Here is a 20,649-nt window from a genome sequence, read left to right as displayed (position 1 = left end):
CCGATCGGACCCCGACGCTCGATTACACACTCGCGTGTATTACACAAAGTCTCAACCGACCTGCAGACATAAATAGTGCTCGTGTAAACACTGGATTTACTGAAACGCGGATCCATCGCGACAGTGGCACGGAGCCTTCCGCCCTCGAGCCGCCGTACCGTGCGTGCGAGCACTCGCGACCACCTCGCAGCCGCCTGCAGTGCGCCGAGGTACCTACTCGGCCCAACTTCGGTTGAAGGCCTTAACGTGACCGCGACGAGGTGCTAACATAAAGACCCTACAGAGTCACGTACTACAAGCAGCTGAGTTCTATGTTATTTTTTATCACTTCCCATTCACCTTCGACGCAAATCTTATCTGTAAAAGCCAAGAAGTACTTTTATTCTCATGTCGTTTTTCTATATTTACAGTAAGTAAATATATCACGAGATATTTGAATGGATTTGTTATATATTTTCAAATAATCTAACAATGAAGACGAGAGATCGTCGATTAAAGTACGACTCTCGGGGAGCAAAACAGGAGGTCAAAGGGACTAAGCAAGAAGTGCAAGGATCAAAACAATACAATTATGGAGTGAGTGCAGAGAACCGTGGAAAGAAGTCAGATGTTCGAGGGGACAAACGTTCAGCGAATACAGAAAACTCAGCTGCTCGGACGCGTGCCAAGCGGTCTGGGGTGGAAGCTGTCAAATTGCACCTGCAGGCTACCGGGGGCACGGGCCGATCATCCCGCTCAGCTACCTCGGTAAATTTGTTAATTTTTATAAAATTATTATTTCCACAGACCCGTTAAGTACTTAAAATGTTCTTACAAAGTTCGAGAGCAAAGTCATTACAGATGTTTTCACAGCCACATCAACAAATAATTTAAGTAAGTAGTCACATTTTGCGACGCGGTATAATCTATTTGTGTAAGTACTGTACGTTGAAGCAGGGGCTGTATTCGTGATACGTACCCACAGGTGTCTCATGATACTATAGAATGATATCCTCTCAGATCACATCACATGATTCACTTTATCTTATTTATCGAGATAGTGCCAAATAATAGATGATCACCGTTTCTACATAAGTGAATAGCCCATTGTAATCGGATAGTATTTTTTAAACCTTTCCTACGACCGAATCATAAATAAGAATAACTCAAGAGCGATAAAGCTTTAGGTGTAATAACTTTTACCCAACGTTCTGAGAAGTAATATCTTTGAATTATTGGAATTTACCTGTACATAAGTAAGTAATATAAACATATCTACACAATAAACCACTTATACTGGTCTGTCTATTGACAGACTAGTATAAGACGGTGGCTTTACATCTAAGTAATAACTTTGCAGCTTTTAAATTAAGGCTCGGTATCTATATGTACTTACTGGTAATTTTGTCAGTAGATTTATCTGTTTGTTCATTTACTTCGAAAGGGTGTTTACATTAACTATATACCATCGGCAAAGAAAAAGATTAGTTAGTGTATGATCTTTTAATTACAGGCCAATTCGAACGTGTACTGACATCAAACCGATTGTTGAATTATATTGGAATCGAATCAGTTAGCTGTCAACGTCATTCGCGCGGGCGTCTCGTTCGCACTAATAAGTAAGTACCTACGGACATGTCAGAGCGAAATAAACGCGCGAATGACAGCTAACTGATATGATTCCAATGTCATTTAAATATCGTTTTGATCTCAATGCACGTTTGAATTGGCTTGTTAAGATTGGAGCACAAAAAATGTGTAGAATTATGGGCTTAAAACCGCGAAAATGGTTACGAGTAGTACGGGTATAATCGTTATAAATTGTTAGTCGTCAAAATAAAATACCACCACCTATAGTTATATTAAGTTTATTGCAGTTTAAATTTGTCCACTGGTGCTCAAGTTTATCTTTTAGCTCTACTACACACTGTGACCGCGATGAACGAAAGTTTTTACCACGCATAACTAAGGTGATAAGCATTACTTAAGCAATGTTGTGAACGGTCGAATTATAACTATTATTTTTTTAATTCTTCCATTAATACATAATAAATATATTTATATATAAATATATTTATATAAATAAAATACTTAATAGAGGATACTTTTACCTCCAACCTTCCTATTACCGAGTACTTATCATCATCATCTTCCTCGTATTGTCCCGGCATTTTGCCACGGCTCATGGGAGCCTGGGGTCCGCATGGCAACTAATCCCGAGAATTGGCGTAGGCACTAGTTTTTACTAAAGCGACTGCCATCTGACCTTCCAACCCAGATGGTAAACTAGGCCTTATTGGGATTAGTCCGGTTTCCTCGCGATGTTTTCCTTCACTGAAAAGCGACTAGTAAATATCAAATGATATTTCGTACATAAGTTCCGAAAAACTCATTGGTACGAACCGGGGTTCGAACCCGCAACCTCGGGATTGAAAGTCGCACGCTCTTACCGCTAGGCCACCAGCGTTTCCACCTCCTTTTTACTGCACCTAGTGAAAGACCACGTTTCGGAGCCGTAAGTCATCACTGGTAACACACATTGATTAAAGACTTCCGTTATTTACATGATTGAGTAATAAACATTCAAACACCTTCTTGATATGTATCAACTATCAGCAATGGTTAAGTGCTTACAACCACTTGAAATTTAATATACATACCTACCGAAGGTTTAAGTAGGATAAATTCGTAGTTTCTATTGGATTATCCTATTGTATATCAGAATTTACGAGTACCATACAAATTGTCAGCAGATAAGGTAAACATGTGACAGCCGGTATAATCCTGTACAAGTCGCTCGTGTCGTGACGTAAGATCCATGACGACTCAAACTCATTTTCCTTGGCACGTAGTTTTCGTCATTTCCCTACTTGACACCAAACAAGCAGCTGAGTGCCAGCAATCATAATGTATGTACCTGTACCAGTTCGACAAACATTTTTACTGTGTAGTTATACAACAATGTAACACGAAGTCATGTATCAGATTGAATGTGCGTAACTTTGTATTATTTAATATATTTAAAATGTATGTGTGTTTATTTAACAATTGCGTTTATTACTTTTCGTTCAATTAAAACCTAATGGAAGTAATGGGACTTTAACCTTTGGTAAAAGAAAAAAAACTATATTTTTAAGATAACCCAAAAAATACCCAGTACTTTTAAAGTATTACAAACTTTTATTATAAATAACATTGCTGTCAATTGAATCACTTATTCCAATTCGAATTTATACATGAGAGAGAGATAAAATATGATTTTTCGTCTTATTTTATTGAAAGTTTTGATGTGGGTTTGTCTAAAACATAACTTATGATCTAGATAAGTTCCGATATGACACTGATCTGTCAGTGTCAAAAGTGATATTACTTCTACCAAAAACGTCACTTTTGACACTGGTCTATCAGTATCATTTCGGAAACAGATCGAATAATTTTAAATTCGAATACGCCTGTTAGACGTTCAAATCATATTATGGGTTCCTTGTATAGGTACGATTTAAACGACTAACTATTTTATCGGTGATTTCGGTGTTTGGTAATAAATATTTAAACCTACAGGAAGCAATATCTTAACATGCAGAATTTTATTGGATTCTCGTACAACTATAATGTTGATAGTACAATTTAAAAAACTCGTTGAATCAATCGTACCGAAGACAGTCCCTTCGAGAGAATACATTTTGACTAAGTTATTTTAAACCCCGAATGCTCAGCTTCATACATAATATGGCGAAGATGCTGAATTTTTATTTGCATATTCAAACACAATAATTTGTAACTGCCTTAAAAGTAAAAACTGGTACAATATAACCAACTTTAACATATGCAAGATACTTATTAACTAAGTCAGTTGTACTTTGTACTGGTATATCAACTAAAACATCTGACTGTACTGCATGAAATTGTTGCCTAAGTGGTTTTAAATACCCATAAGAACTTGAGCGCACCCCACGTTATTATTTTATCGTAGAGACGTCGCCTCATTTCCAAGTTACGGAATTTCATATCCCTGAAATGTCTCCTCATTATATGTTCCTCGGATTCATGTCACACTGGTGTCGTTCTAAACACTCGTGATGTCAATAATATTATATATCTATAGGTACATGTTTATATATGTATCTATACCTACTCATTGTCCACTTTTGAATAGCAGTAGGTAAGTTGACTATCAAGTAATCTTTTCAATTTGACCTAGGCCATTAGAGACTCGACAAGTTCCATTTATACATTGCAAACAATTTAGGGCCAAGGACTTCTTGAAATAAGTGTGTATTTTAAGTAAATTGTTCTCTTATTTACCATAACCTGTTTACTGCTCATGTCTTTTGTCAGTATTATGAATTTCACGTGACTCGGTAAATAAAATAAGACGGAAAAATTGCGAATAAACTAGTTTATTCCATCAAACATCTGCAGTCAGAGCATCGGATTTGTTTTAAACATAAATTGGAATTCAGTCCCGTGGCGGCGGTTCATTAACGCTATTGCTATAATCAACGAAACAAAGAGAATCCCTTATTTGCTACATGCTTGACGTCATTTCTACGATCGGTAGCCGTTCCATATTTTAGTAGAAGGGTGTTAAAACACGTGTTTTATGAAAAAAATTGGAGGTCGACGAATGAATAGTTACGTGAATTATTGTTAAATGCCCTTAGTCGGTTGGTCACGTAGATTACAGACAAGTCAGATTCCGCAGCCACCACCCGCCGCAATATCGCCAGTCGCCGACGTCCGCAGCCGCGTGGCGCTCTCATCTTACCCTTATCACCTATCAAGAGAAACGGTGGCCACTTGATCCGCGTGACTAGACCATCCTGATACCTACCGCTGTCGGTGACCGCGCTATCACAATCGACGATAGTTGAGATACTGCCTTTATTGTGTTGTGACGGTTTTATTGTTTTCGCATTAAAAATGTCATTTACGACTTCAACTGCTGTTATATAGTCGAAAACACAAATAATATCCACACTGTGGCTTACGCGGCACGCAGGTTTATATTGATGTGATCGATAAAACAAAACATTGGAACGTCCACTAATCGGTAAGTGAGCTGCTACAACAGCTATGTTTTTATCTGTTTAATATTTTGTTTTTTAATCGATACATCATGCAATAAGGGAGTTTAGACCAAAAAATAGTTAACGAAGTCTAAATTTCGGTTGTTTTGGATATAATATGCTTTATTTACAAGGCAATAATAGCTAAATGTAATCCGGAAGCATATACATTTATTTTTAATAGCTTCATTATCATTACTGAGGTTACTAGTCGCGTATATAATTTTTGTATACAAACTATAAGGTCTGTAAGTATTATGTACTGAAAAATAATAGCACATTTTCTTTAATTCATTATTAATGTTTTTTTTAGCAATTTGATACTGTTTAAGTAACATTTTTTTTACTGTGTTTTCAATCGTAGCCGAATGGACGTTTATCAATATTTGTTTATTGTGAGCATAATATGCATCTGGCAAACAGACAGACGGACATAGCAAAACTACGAGGGTTCCTAGTAGACTACCTGTTGCAAATCCAAAATTTTAAGACAAGTTGGAGCTAATTCGAAAATTCCGTCGTCCTAATCAGTAAAGTGTAATCTAGTACATTTTTACACAATTTGATGTATATTAACCACAGCCATGCCCCTTTGCTTGATTTTATTATTTTTTATAATTATTATCAGAGGTATAAGCATTACAAAATTTGTATGGAACTTGTTTTTGGTTTTAACAATTATAATTTATAATAATCAAAAAAAGTCAAACGAAGTCATAGCTATGTTTGATTTATATATATCAAACTGTGTAAACATATTTCCTTAATGTTAATATCCAGAGAGAAAACTGGGGCCTACGTGTGTGTATGAAGAGGTGATCGTTATATCCTCTTAACGAGGTATTAACATGCTTACCTGGAAAAAATCTTATAGGACAACATTACAAGTCGCACTTACGCTTAGGTATTTAAATCAAAATAATCGTCCTATGACTATTGACACATACTGCTTAGATACTGTTTTTCTGGATGGCCAAATTATTTCTCTTTTTATTCAGAAGTAGAGAATTTAATAGCGACTTTATTAAGTTTTACTCTCAATCCCTATTGGTATTGTAGAACAGGAAAAATCTAATAAAAGTATTAACCTTCATTTTAGTCATTAATATTGATCAAATACTTTACTACTTCGATCAAGCCAACGTTCATGATTATAATTATTATGATGAAGAAACTTCTAAGGTTGCTGATTTTGATTTGGGCTAACTGATCCTTTTCTGCTAAACCAAAATTATTTTAAAAATTCTTTTCTGCCCATTTTTTAATTAACGATTAAGGCTGCTGAGGCCCTCAAAACGCGGAAATACGAGGGTCTCGATGCCAATTACAACTTTGTTCCTTTCAGTGTCGAGACCATACGTCCGTGGGGCCCGGGAGCTTGTTTGCAGATTTGGCCAAATGGCTGGTAGATGTTACTGGGGACAAAAGAGCTGGCAGCTTCCTCGCTCAATGAATAAGCGTTGCGATTTAGCTAGGAAATGCTGCCAGTATCTTTGGCACTATGCGCCAGGGGCCCTCTTTAGATATAGATCTTTAGTTTTCAATTATTTTAATTTTGTATTTATTTATATTTACAATTTATTCACTTATATTACGAGGTCTGATCGAGAAGCTCAGCAACATGCATGTGGGTTGTCATATAGATGGAGTTAGCGTCAATAATATTAGCTACGCGGACGACATGGTGTTGCTGAGCCCCTCGGTATGTGCTCTCAGGCAAATGCTGAGAACGTGTGAGTCATATGCGAAAAAACATGGACTTATTTACAATGCCGGTAAAATTGAATATATGGTTTTCAGGTCACACAGGATGAATCCCAATGTGTACCATAAAATACATCTGAATGGTAAATCACTGGAAAGAGTTACACAATTTAAATACTTGGGACACATCCTGTGTGAAAATTTGAAAGATGACCTCGATATTGAAAGGGAAAGGAGGGCGCTGGCGGTGCGGAGTAACATGTTGGCCCGTAGATTTGCTCGCTGTTCTAAACAAGTCAAAATTACCCTTTTCAAGGCGTACTGTCAAGTATTTTACACGAGCAGTCTATGGGTCAACTATACTCAAAAGGCATACAACGCCCTCCGAATCCAATATAACGACGCCTTCAGGATGCTGCTGGGACTGCCCCGTTACTGCAGCGCTTCAGGGATGTTCGCCGCGGAACGAACTGATGACTTCTATGCCATCCGGCGTAAACGAATAGCGTCTCTGTTGTGTCGGGTGCGGGGCAGTCACAACAGTATACTTTAAGGTCATAGCAGAGCGGGTGGATTGTACCTTCTTGATATTTTGGGTCGATCTAATAATAACTAATAGTTATTTAATGTAGTAGTAGTTATTAACGTAGTTATAAGCCAAACTAACAATTCTATGGATACGAGTATAATTTATCTGAAATAAAGAATTAATAATAAAATAATAATTATGTTTATGCATTCTGTTCCAAAAAAAATAACGATGATTATTGTTTACAGATTATGGAAAAATTTATCGTTGTTAATTAAAAAAATTAGGATGGTCTCCAATACTGCCAAAAACATTTGATTGATTAATTATTTAAAAGTTCTTTCTATAAATAAAATCATGTGTTTGATGATCAAATCAATCCAAATCCATTTGTGATCAAACTTTGATCACAGTGGATGCAGCAGGCAAGAAAAAATATTAGCCTGTCATAAATTGTATTTTACAATCATTTTTAACACTAGCGCTAATAGAACTAAATAATATTTGTAGACTTTTTCTTACTTTACAACTCTACACTATTTACCTCTACACTACTTTTTCTGCCTTTCTCGTATCGATTGAGCCAGCAACAGCTTTAGGTACCAAAGTTATTTGAATTGAACGCGTACACTTGACACTTGTGTCGCGGCGAGTTTTCCATCTTCAAATAAGTTAAAGATCGCATAGTTTTTTTTTATGACGGACTTTCTAAAGAAGTGGGTAAATTAAATTACCCAATTTTTATATCAAAATTTAACTATTTTACCCGTACATATAGGTTTTGATTTTTTTGTGAATATCAAAGAAGTTATTCCCTTTAACGAACTTCTACTACTTATTTACAACGAAGTGATCGTGACGAAGTGAGTTAAGAGGTAATCTACTTTTTAATTATAAACAGCAACTTATTTGCTTTTTGCTATTTAAGACACGTTATTCGGATAAGAAACATCTGATAAGAGATGATTCTTGACATCTTTGTCTCGTAAGCATTGTTCTTACCGATATACCGATATGGACTGGACTCGAGATAACTATCTATCATGTGACAGTATCCTCTTAAGTTTGATCAAGGGCACTTCCCCCTTCAAGGGTTTTGATGACCTCCGCATTTATCACTAGAATCTCATAAGATGTATTTGAGAAAAACAAATAAGTAGATGAATGGAAAAGTACGGTCTTGGGTCAATCAACTTTTCGATCTACATTGTTACGAACCCGAAAAAAAGTGTTTAATAAATACTCGATAATTCTTCTCAAAATTCCTCATGGTAAGTACACACATATTCACTTATTCAGGTAACTTCAATATTGTTGATTCATAAATTAAAGATAGACCAAATATGATTTTTGCCGAACACGAATATTCTGCCGAATGGTTCGGATCTTACCGAACCGAATATCGGCACGAATTACTCGGTCCATATATAAATAAATAAATATTAGGAGACATCTTACACAGATCAAACTAAGCAAAGCTTGTACTAATGGGTGCTAGGCGACGACATACATACTTATATAGATAAATACATACCTATATACATAGAAAACACCCATGATTCAGGAACAGATATTTGTGTTTATCACACAAATAAATGCCCTTAGCGGGATTCGAACCCAGGACCATCGGCTTCACAGGCAGGGTACCTAGCCACTAGGCCAGACCGGTCGTCAGATATGTATAACATTCTTATAAAACTTACAAAAAATAATTTACTTAGCAGCTAGACCTAGATGTAAAGCGCTTTGTAGACAATTCTCTAGAAGCAACAGCAAATTATCAAAAAAACCCTATGGATTGTGCAAACACAACGGTAACGGTAACGCAACGGTAAGGCAAGTGACATTACTTAGAGAAACATCAGCATTTTATTATAATGGTTTGCGCATTTTAAAATTAAATTAATTATTTCGCCACGATATATTTTCCCACCAATATACAAATGGGAAGATATATTTTTCCTATTGTTATTCTGCCCCGACAGACAGGCGACAATATTGTAGCATAGTTTGTTACTAGAGATGTTGTAGCTATAATATGCTAAGTAGGTAACCTATTTTTTAAAGGGCTTAGAAGACATTTTCATACTTTTAGCTTTTTAAAGTGTGTTTTAGACCTAATAGTACGTGATTTCTTTCTATCGACCGAAAGTCAAAAAATCAGGATTAAAATCGATGAAGTCCCTAAAAAATACTAAAAATTGCTAATAAGAGTAATACGTTTTTGGTAACCGTATTGCGATCTAAAAAAGCAGTACCATTTTTCAAAAACTCAGCTCCCTAAACCTACGGCATCTTAAATACCATAAAACCAGGGTTTTAAAGGTGACCCAGGATACCGTAACCATGACAACAAGTGACATGAAAAAGTTGATTCACCCAAATACATACTTATAATATTTATAAGTATTTTATTTACAAGTTACTACCGATAAATACCGGCGCGACATTCCCTGCTAACATTGTTTTGGTTTAATACAAAACCCTCTTACTTCGCTCATATTTTACTATATTCTTTAAAAAATTGTACAAACGATAACACAAACGATATCGAAATCTAAATAACTTAATTGAAAATGCTTATCAATGATTTACTTATACAATAAAAATACTAATTCGAATATAAAATTTTATGATTATTGATATTATACTGTAAAATATTATCAGTTTTATTAACATTTCTAATAGCCTTGAAAACGTCACTGCGACTGTGACATCAGCACGGTACAGGAATATTAATTAGAGAGGAAAAATTATAGCGCCTCACGCATCATAAGTAGATAAACAGGACTTGCATACTGAAGGCCAGTTCTACTTGTTTGAACGATAGTCCGTAACATGACGCATTTTTGTTACATGTCCCGATGTCACGGAAGGCCAATTTCCCTGTGCAAAATGTGTTTAGGTATGTCAAATTCTCTGCTTAAAAGCCAATAGGAAATACCTACCCTATAAGTTTTTGTTTGTTGTTGTTCTGAAAAAATCGCACTTACTGCGATGTAATATTTTACACGGGTTCTAAAGTTTTCATTTTGCTACAAATTATTTTGTAGACATTGTTTCTTTTTTGCTAAATTTCACGCCCATGTTATGTTATAGGCTTTTAATGTTCGTTTTTGTATGAAATAACCTTTAAACGTGTAACATTGTATGTTATTCATAGTTTTGATGTTTGTTGTTGTATAGAGTTTTCTGTGTACCACTGGTTATTTGTGTACGTACCTACTACCCAACCCTAAATAATACTCCCATCATATTTTATACACTTGCACAGAGGCGTGCAGGCAAGCAATTCTATATGGCCAATTTACTAAAAAATCTATCCCATCAAAAAATATTACATACATGTAAAAAATCGGCTCTACTTTGAAAGAAAAAACTCTTATCTTAATTTGTCAATCAAAAGAAAAAGTGGTACCTATCCATGTATGGTATGCAAACAGAGTTACTGCCTTTCAACTATGAGTAGCAGTGACAGATACGAGATTTCAAAGTAGTGCCGAAATGCAAGTCTCTCAACGCACTAGTTCTGCAAAAGTGTAAAGGGGCCCACTGATTAACAGTCCACCGGACGGTATCGGCCTGTCAGTTAGAACAAAATTTTGACAGTTCCGAACAACTGACAGGCCGATACCGTCCGGCGGACTGTTAATCAGTGGGCCCCTTTAAACCCACCCATAGAACTCAACTGTCATAAATTTTTACGTTACTTATTACTATTAGCCCTTCAAGTGGCGGTCAACCCGTGAATGGTCGATGCGAAAACCAGTAAACTGTCATCCACCAGTGAGTGGTTAATGAGGTGTTGACGTATTTAGAGGTGAAATTGAACGCATTTACGTATAGTTACGCTCTTCTAGCGCCCAAAATTAGGTAGCGAGTTAGAGAAGGATAGCATACCATAAGAAACACAAAAACACTTCGTATAAAATTTGTTGGTGTTGACCATTGATTCGGAAGCGACCTCCTAGTCCGAGGTCAGTCTCGTTTTTTAAGAGGTTGTTTTGTAAAAGAAATTGTATGTTAGGTCTTTTTTACTGATTTAATCTTAAAGATAAAAGTCTTCCTTTGATAATTAAATAGCAATTACCTCCAATAATCTATTAGTTTTATGGTGGTAGTCATTTTTAACAAGGAAGCTGGAAAACTGTCATTCTTCCGGAGTTTGATTACGTCTGGCCAAATATATAAACATTAGAATAATTGGATTGCTATATTCAAATAGCCTATATAACGCTGATTCTAACAATATGTAATTTAATATACTTACTTTCAAACATAGAAAAGCTTAAATCGACGATTTTGTAAAATTTTCTTAATCTGCGCTGACCACCCACCGGGGCCCCGCCACTTGACTACTTTTCGCGTTTTCGGTGACGCCACTTGAAGGGTTAGGCATTTTTTAAAGAAATAAAATGAATTGTCAATCACCCGGCTACATAAACTAATAAAAATAATCTATTCTCTTTTTATTAGGAGTTGATAATTTTATCTACTCCTATTTGATTTGATCCTAATACATTCTAATGGCCATTACCGTAAGTACATTGAACATTTGGAATACTCCATACCAGACAGTTTACACGTGCATATTACATCGTATCAATAATAACATTACGTTCCATTGCGTCCCAATCCTTAATTTTTGCGTTTATTTTATTGACGTCACAGTTCAATAAAACAAATAGGCATTACTCGTATTAGCGGAATCGTAGGCATTAGTGGGCATTGCTCACGTTTATTGCTATCATGTGATTCTGTGTCATGTTATTTAATTTGAATTAATTGTTAAATTTAATACCTCCACATATAATATATTCCTTAGCAAAAACATGAGTTTCCTGGTTTCGTTTTTTCTTTGCAGGATTGGGCATACCTCAGCCTTTCAGGCAATCTCTTGCTCTGCGGACTTTGGCAGCAATTTTGCCACTAACGTTTGTTAATAAAATATATAGCAAACAAATATCTGCGTGACCATCACAACCCTTCTGATCAATTCCGCAATGTATTTTTAACCTGCAATGTGTTAATCACATGTTTGCGGTATTGATTGGAAGTACTCACGATAATTTACAATACTGAGATGTTGTATTCTAATTGACAAGACATTGTCATAGTCGCCGGGCTACGCGTGACGTTGAGTAGGTGCCACTTACGCAGGGACGTCGCGCCGGCCAGTGCGGCGCACTATCCTTTTAATGTCATAGTTATTATCAATATAACAACAGTAGCACACGCACGATAAAGAAAGCCACTTAGAGTGGCCACAGTTCTACTAGTGACAGTGACTAAGGAAGAAAACAACGTGTTTGCATAATGGTCAGGTTTGTTTTGTTTACTCTGACGCTTGTATACATTCTCTGTCAGTGTTTTCTATGGTCGGAATATTTATGTAAAACGCATAATATTTCATCTACATTTTTAAATGCTATCCATAAAATATTGATTGTGGTGTGGTTCAATTGTAAAGATTATTTTGTATAGTTCAACTCACAGTATTAATACCCTATCGTTTATAACACATATGTGTAATCGTATGTGCGACGTGCGTATAAATAGGTAGGTATAGCGTGCTCGTTTATTTATTAATCTGGTAAACAATGCAGATCTCTTTTACTTGAAAAAAGCATTAGCTTTTTTTAGACTATATTTTTCGCGTATTTTTATGATAACGCGTTATTTTACATACATATATAAGGACAAAGTTTGTATCTTTCTGCAGACATTGTTGTATTCGGCGTATTTTTCTACGAATACTGTGACATAGTTGCCCTATTCTGCGACCAGCTTTTTGGTTAACTAACCTGATAATAACTACTTACACAATAAAGTATATGTAAGGCTAAAATGGCAGCTATTATTTAAATCAGGATATTATTAGAGCTTTTCGAATCCTTAATTAATTACCCTGATTGCACTTAAAAGTATATACCGAATAATTAAAAAACATTGCTGTATTTTGATATGTTTAATGTAAGAAACCATCGGAAGTTTGTACAAAGTGTTTGTTAGTCACAGTTAGTCACGTGGGTAACGCTACTAACGCTCGAATAATAATCAAATTTGCTTCCGAGCGCTCCACTTATGAAGAACCGACAGAATTCCTTCCAAGACCCGTGACTAAGTACTATGCTAAACTAGAGATTAATACATTTCTTACCCATTGATTGACCCGAAGTGAGGCGTTCATGCTAACTCTATAGCGATGTGAGTATTTAATATAGTTAATAATTACAATGTTTATAGTAAATTAATCGATATGTTAGCATATTTAGATATTCGCTTAATGAAATGAGTACGTAACATATTTAACAAGTAACATATTTATACTGTTACAGTATTTGGTCCGCCAGGTACCTACGGTTTAACGTGGTCCGGGTGCCTCTAGATACCATACCCGTTACAACGTATAATGTAACTAACAGCCGTTATACACTCGGAAGCTACGGCCCTTATATAGATGCCTCCCTAGAGCTGAACAAGAATATTCTTGTCATTGCGTGAAAATAGAAATAGTGTAAGTGTGCATGAGAAATTACTCAAATAATGAAAAGCCTTTTTTATGGAAAATATACTTTGCTTTTAAGTTGAAACTGAATCCAAATTTTACAACATTTTTTAGATATATTAGTTTGTGACTTTGAAGGCAATATAAAATAATGAATAAAAAGAAAAGATAAATGTGCTTAAAGTTTCTTCACCTTCACCTTATCTAATATGTACACATTATGATTTTAATGCATTTAGTATAATTGTCTGACTTGAAATACATACCAGTATATACTATAGAAATATTTTAAGTAAGATCCAGTAACACCTTCTTCTTGTATCCACAGACAATGTTGACATAAAAATGTCGTGACGACGCAGTTAGATGCTGGGCGCACGAATGACTGTATGATGGCTTCAGCGCATCAATACCTTGGATCAGTTGGTCGAATGTCAAAACTACTTGCAAAAGACATACACCCTTTCGATTTTAAAGCTTATTTACTCCCACAAATATGCGCTATTGTTTATTGACAGCCACGGCTGAAAGATATTAACGCCGTGCTGAACGATTAAATGTCACTACATTAGTACGTTGTTCATAACACACGACTAATAACGACAGCAATTAATGCTTAGGTGTTAATATCACGTTTGAAAGTATTGATGTAACAATTAGTACCTAAATGTACTTAATACTAATGAGACCTAATGGCGAATAAGTAGGAGACAAATAACATTGTTTCATATTTAGTCGTGCAAACGTGGCCATGCTGGGAAATTTATTATTATAGGATATCTTTCTTTGTACGTCCCTTTTCCCTTTTGCCAAAAGAATGCGTATTCAAAACAACATACATAGCCAAATTATAAGGTATGTACAATAATTAATATGTACAGTCATCAAAACTATAAGCTTAGCAAACCCTCAAAGAAAAATGTAAAGTACGGTACTACATCTGTCGTAGTGCATATAATGATTTCCATCGTATTTTCACGGAAACGTACGAACGTGTCTTGCTATTTCAGTCAGTCTCGATACAAAACTGAAGTTGACTGACATTCGGCCGTATTCGAACAATGAGATACGTCAAATACTAGATATTGAAACGATATGGATTGGATATGTCAGTGTCAAACAACTGTCAAAATTGACCTTTCTTCAAGCAAAAACATCACCTTACGCGATATACACAACCTTTCTTATTTTTAAAGGATTAACGGTCAATGACATGGTGCGTTAAGATTGGTTGAATGTCAACCAATCAGTGAGTGTAAAGTAAAGCGTACTTACCTTGTACAACTAGTACACAAAAGACACTGTACACTTTTGGTTTAGGAGTACAACTAAGCGGAACTTTCTAGTCAAGATTTACATCATCTATTGCCTCATTTCCGAACAGGGGCGTGAAAAAGTTTTTTTGACAAACCTGTCAATTTTGTTGCTGACTGTTCTTTTTCCAAAATCGTTTAAGGTCAATCGTCATTTATTAAGACCAGTTTCGTTCATAAATAAACTACATATTATGTATGCAGGTAACTGACTTTTAATAGGTAAGGAAAGACACCGTAGTCCGATTATCGTTTTCCAAATATTTTACTCGTTTATAATAGTTATTTTCGCAAGTTACTAAACCTTCTTTGACACTTTTTAGTGTGTCCAAACTTCCTAAATCCTACAGTCAGTATCCACTTCAATTTAACTCGAACTTGGGCTTAGAAGCAAGTTCATCGTTAATGAATTCAAGAAGTTTTCCGGTGGGAGTTAGCAACCTTGTCCATTGTTTGGCGACTCTTTTTGAATAATAAATAAAATAATACCGCCATGTTTGGGCTTCATACTTAGATACCTATATAATTTTGCTCCAATTGCCCCTGAAAGTTATGTTAAATACGAATCTGAAAAATACAGATACTTACACTAACAAACTAACTAACACTAACTAACAAACGTATAAATATAACAAAGTCAACACAACAGTGTTCTTTGCTCAGAGGCTAGGCCTGGCGATTCGGTGGGGGAATGTCGCCAGCATTTTGGGGAGTTTCCCGGAAGCGAGTGGTTTTAGAGAGATTTTTTACATGTATTATTGTTTCAATTTTGTCTAGTTGTAGCTTAATTAGTAATAATTAGCTTTCAGTTTGATTTGTTTTTTTTGTTTGGAGGTACATAATTTTATGCACGAGTATTTAGGCTATTTTAATGTAATAATTAATTGATTTTAATGTTGGTACATTTGGCCAGACCTAATCAAATGACTGCCACCATAAAACAAATTGATGATTAGAGGTACATACTTAATTTTTATTTAATTATCAAAGTAAGACTTTTAATTTTATTAATAAAACTAAACTACAAGTCAACACTAACCTTGCCCTTCATTCCCATCAGACTCCGACAGAATTTCATCGCTCCAAACTGTAATCTGGGAATAAAGAGAATTATTTTAATTGTTATCACTAAATTATAAATTACAATACGTCTACCTACCTATGAATTTATATGATTGATCGGGAGTATCGGCCCCTGGGCTCCGAAGCAGTAAGTATCTGAGTTGAGATGATAGCTAGGTCGCTCGTATTAGCATATGATAGGCAGCAGTGTGAAGTATCTAGTTTCGGAACCCTCCATGAGCGAGTGCGGCTCAACTTGGCCGGAAACGTAATGCAATAATTTATAGTTTTAATAAGGATCAAAAATGGACACTTGTCATTTTTAGGGTTCCGTACCTCAAAAAAACGGAACCCTTATAGAATCACTTTGTTTTAATTATAGGTAGGAAACAGCCGTCAAGGAAGTTGATGATTCGTTGTTATTTCTTAATAATCATTACCTTCCCAGACTGGCTTATCCTCATTGCTAGAATAATGATGTAATCTTTTTTTTTACTGGTTGTATTTTTCTATTGCCACTATAACAACAAATAAAATAAAATAAATTATTCATCACTAGTAGACATTAGAGTCCTAGGCACTACCCTTGTCAAGTCATTGTGTTAGTTAGGTAGGTACCTACTTATAGCTTTGCAGTGTTGTACTTGTTTGTGCTCCTAGTAGGTCTTTTTTTCATAACCAGCATGAATCTAAAAAAGTATAATTTAAATGTGTTAAGGGAGTTTTTTTTTTATGTTTAGTGCATGTTTGCCGCGACATTACAAGTCAAAAGACTTGTCACCGATAGGACCTGTCATTTTTCAGCATGTTAAATAAAAAATTGACTGAGCAATATTTACCGATGATACATTTAATTTGTATAAAAATAACGTAAATAACGTTTTAAATAATGCAAACTCAGCCTACCCCCCTGTACCCTCAGAGTGGTCACTACAGACTAAATAAAATACAGTAGCGTAGTTATTCAATAGCAGTAAAATACAGTAGCGTCCATTCTCAAGATTTAGCCATCTTACATATACCTATGTATGAAAAATGTCATCAACATCAGTGCTGGTAAATCTAAAAAAATTAACTTCATGTTACACCGGATACAGTTAAAAGTATCTATCTATATTTTAAAAATAAAAACTTTGTATGTACCTTTGGTTAAGTAGGTAAATAAAGTTTTCTTTTAAAAAAACCACAATATCAATTAAATTAATAAAACATCAAGCTATTGGCGTACTTACTGCCTTTTCACATTTGGTGAAACTTTATTTATCTACTTAAGCAACGTGAGTCAGTTTTTTGAGGCTTTTATTATAAGATGAAGTTTTTTATGAATGCCAGTGAAATAAATAAATGATTGCAATATCAAAAAAGACACAAGTTAGTAACTGTGCCAAATTATTTAAACTTTCCCCGACTAGTAAAATCTACGATTCCAAACACTGTAGGGTAGGTGTAGGTAAGTACTCGATGGATATGTATATTGGGAAGTCAAGTAAGTATGTAATACATTCAAGTGTTCAATGTGTTTTTTTTATTATAAATAATAAAGCTACTGTTGCATAGTCAGTAAAATGTACATATTTAACAACAAAGAAGACACAAATAGAACTCATAAGTAAGTAATGGTTACCATTCTCGTTGAACCATTAACTAAATGTACAGTTGAGGTAATGTTATGTAAAGTGATACATTTATTCTGTCATTGACGGCTAAATATTGTAATTAAAAACAATGTGCCGCCATCAGATCACAATAACTGAGTTTATGTTCTTTTTTAGTTCTTTAACTTGAGAACATTATAACATTTGTTAGCCCTTTTAAACATTAAGGAATAGATAGGTAGGTAAACAGCTATCTATGCCTGCATTGCCTACGGTTATTCAAAAAAAGGCATGGCCTGAGTCTTACAAATTTTTGGTCAAGAGTCAATGAGACAATGTGTGCACGCCGTCTAACATAAAACATTTTTTTTTATTCTTTGTGTTGATGATGATTCCTGAAAATTGGTAAAACATTGGTATAGTACCTATTGTATCTAACTAATAACAAAGATGTTTTCATAAATTCTTAGAGACAACAAGGTATTCGAGTTTAGATACTTGTTTCTTTTGTAGAGTAGAGGCCATTATCCTTTTACGTTTAAATTGGAGTGTCACAACAAGTAAACCGTCACAACTAGCTTCGGGTGAGCAATCCAATTAATGTCGTTGTGGAGCGATAAGCGTGGCGCGGCCGATTGACGGCGCGGGCGCATGTACACAACGCAGCCGATGGGACTCGTGGTCGGATCCTCGTGAGCGATCACATGACTGTGATGAGACCACTTAAGCAAATAAATTACTGGAGTGCTACCCAACAACCACTTCTGTCAATAGCTTCATACATTTACTTTTTCAATTTAATGCCGATCGTTAAAAGAAACAACTGATAAGATGTTGTTGCACAGTACCTTGAGATTTTGGACTAAACCGAGCTTATAGTGATCTGAGTGTTTAAATGTTTTCGTTGTCGAACTTCGGTAAATGCATTGTTATTTAAATATAGGTAGTCAATTAATAATACCGATTCAGTAATTAAGTGTTAGTGGATGTGACATTTAGAAATACTTTGGCCAGTTATCTTAAAACATGTTACTTTATGTGTAATGTGTTTTTAATTTCTTATTTTAATTAATTAAAAGTAGTGCGTGATAAATTGATAATTTTTAATTTATTGTTAAATAGTAAGTAAATATTTGGCATTTATTTTAATTATGTGATTTATCATATATGCTCCAACATCTACATAATTATTTCTAAGTTAGTATTTAGAGCGATTTATACGCTTGCTAATAAACGGAAATACTCGAATGTATAAGAGATAGCTGCAGTATATAACTTTATCGTTAATTAATAAAGAAAAAATCTGAGTTTTGAGACACAACGATGTGGGCAGGAATGAAAATTAGGATAAGAAGTATATGTTAAAAGCGATTTTTTGTTAAATTTGCTCTAATCCAATTTACATCTTTCAAATCTTTTTTTTTTTGCAAAGCTATCAGAATAAAGTTGATAGGTATTTTGGGAGTTTGGTAAAATAGACTTATCAGTAGTGTCAACTATTTGAAATTTAATCCATCAATTTAAACAAAAAAGTAATAAGCAAGCTTGTATACATATACAACGTCACTATGCAGACACATAAAACATTATTTGTTTCTGAGACGGTCAAGGCATGTTATGACTTAGTCAAAGCCTTCAGGCTTCATAGCTGAAAGCGTGATGCGAATTCAGTCGCAAGACAGTTGTGTCTGTAACTGGACACCGCGCGTGGCCGCGGCGCGCGCAGCTTTTTGAGACCTATTGCGTTCGCGCAACACCGGCGGGTAGTGATTCAGGAGTTTACACCTAATCGATTTGAAAAAAGCTAGTAGAATGGCTACAAATGGAATGAGGTGCGTAATTATTTCAATTTCAATTATTTATTTAATTCGAATCCATAGATCCATAATGTTAGTATTTACAACAAACAACAAATCTTAAAATTGATTAAGGTTAGTGACATACAAAATAATAATAATAAATCTAAGGCGTAGGGATGTGACGACCCCATCGCCCGCTGGTTTTACCAGTGCAATCAGTCAACGCAGGGCAGCTTGTGGCGAGCTGTTGGGGATTAGCGACCTCACGTACCCGAGTGCTCCTGGAGAGTTCTGTTACCCGCAAGGAGGGTGGGTGGGACAGGATTCTCTGCCTCTGGCTTGCCTTAGCCGGCCGGCCAGAGTGGAGTCGTTAGAGCTATAAGCTCCAGGGGTGGAAGTGAAATATGCATAAGACGCGAGTTGGCACAGTGGCTGTTAACAGCCACTGGGTAGAAAGCGGCGCACACCTCTCGACACCCCTGAGCCGCTCACACCGGTGTTGCCCTTGAGCCATCCTAGATGTCGCTTTTTGTGGGGGCCCATCTTGTGAGGGCGAGTCACCGTCTGCCGGATATAAAATTGCATACCGTTTTATTAGGCAGGCGTCCGGTTTTTTACCCCATAGCTCAATTCTTAGTCCATCGCTTTCACCCAATAACCTAGTTCATTTTAGATTCCATCAACTCTCAATAGTCCTTACACCCTGGCGGGTGCTGCCTCTGCGTGCGTCCCATGACACGGGCAAGGGCAGCCTCCGCTCGGTGTACCCCTTACATTTCATTAAAGTGTCAAAAGGGCCTCTACGTGTTGGCTTCGGCTCCGCGCACGCCTCCCAAAGGTCCGGAACACCATTGTTCCGTGATGGGAAAGACATAAATCTAATAATATATCTACAAGTACTAAAAAAATAATATAACTAGGCAACCTAGATGCACCATTTCTCAGCATCTGTGGCTGCCACATGCAGTCCATTCCAGTGCATGAGCAGTGGTGCATCTATCTTACCTGCCAACGTTTTCAGGATGCTATTGGTACTGCCACACAGTCTCTGCATAAGTGACGCCGATCTGTTGCGTATAATTGCAAAAAAG

The 20,649-nt window shown here is 35.8% G+C and overlaps 1 protein-coding gene across 4 annotated transcripts in view; it reads left to right on the top strand.

Moving 5' to 3' along the window:
- LOC134790789 (sodium/hydrogen exchanger 9B2-like) overlaps nt 1–20,649 on the top strand; it is a 70,295-nt gene continuing 49,646 nt past the window's right edge. Inside the window, exon 1 of one of the 4 annotated variants that reach the window (XM_063761722.1) lies at nt 1–747. In XM_063761722.1, coding sequence (XP_063617792.1) covers nt 472–747 — 276 coding nt within the window. In that variant the 5' untranslated portion in view covers nt 1–471. Of the gene's footprint in view, nt 748–4,528; nt 5,033–12,393; nt 12,601–19,451; nt 19,592–20,649 lie in introns of those variants that run through there. The other 3 variants (XM_063761724.1, XM_063761723.1, XM_063761726.1) reach the window with 3 other exon arrangements.

Source organism: Cydia splendana, chromosome 5 (assembly GCF_910591565.1).
Source record: "Cydia splendana chromosome 5, ilCydSple1.2, whole genome shotgun sequence".
NCBI classification, from domain to species: Eukaryota; Metazoa; Arthropoda; class Insecta; order Lepidoptera; family Tortricidae; genus Cydia; species Cydia splendana.
Note: the sequence above shows the minus strand (reverse complement) of the source record. Positions and strands in the feature narration are given on the sequence as shown.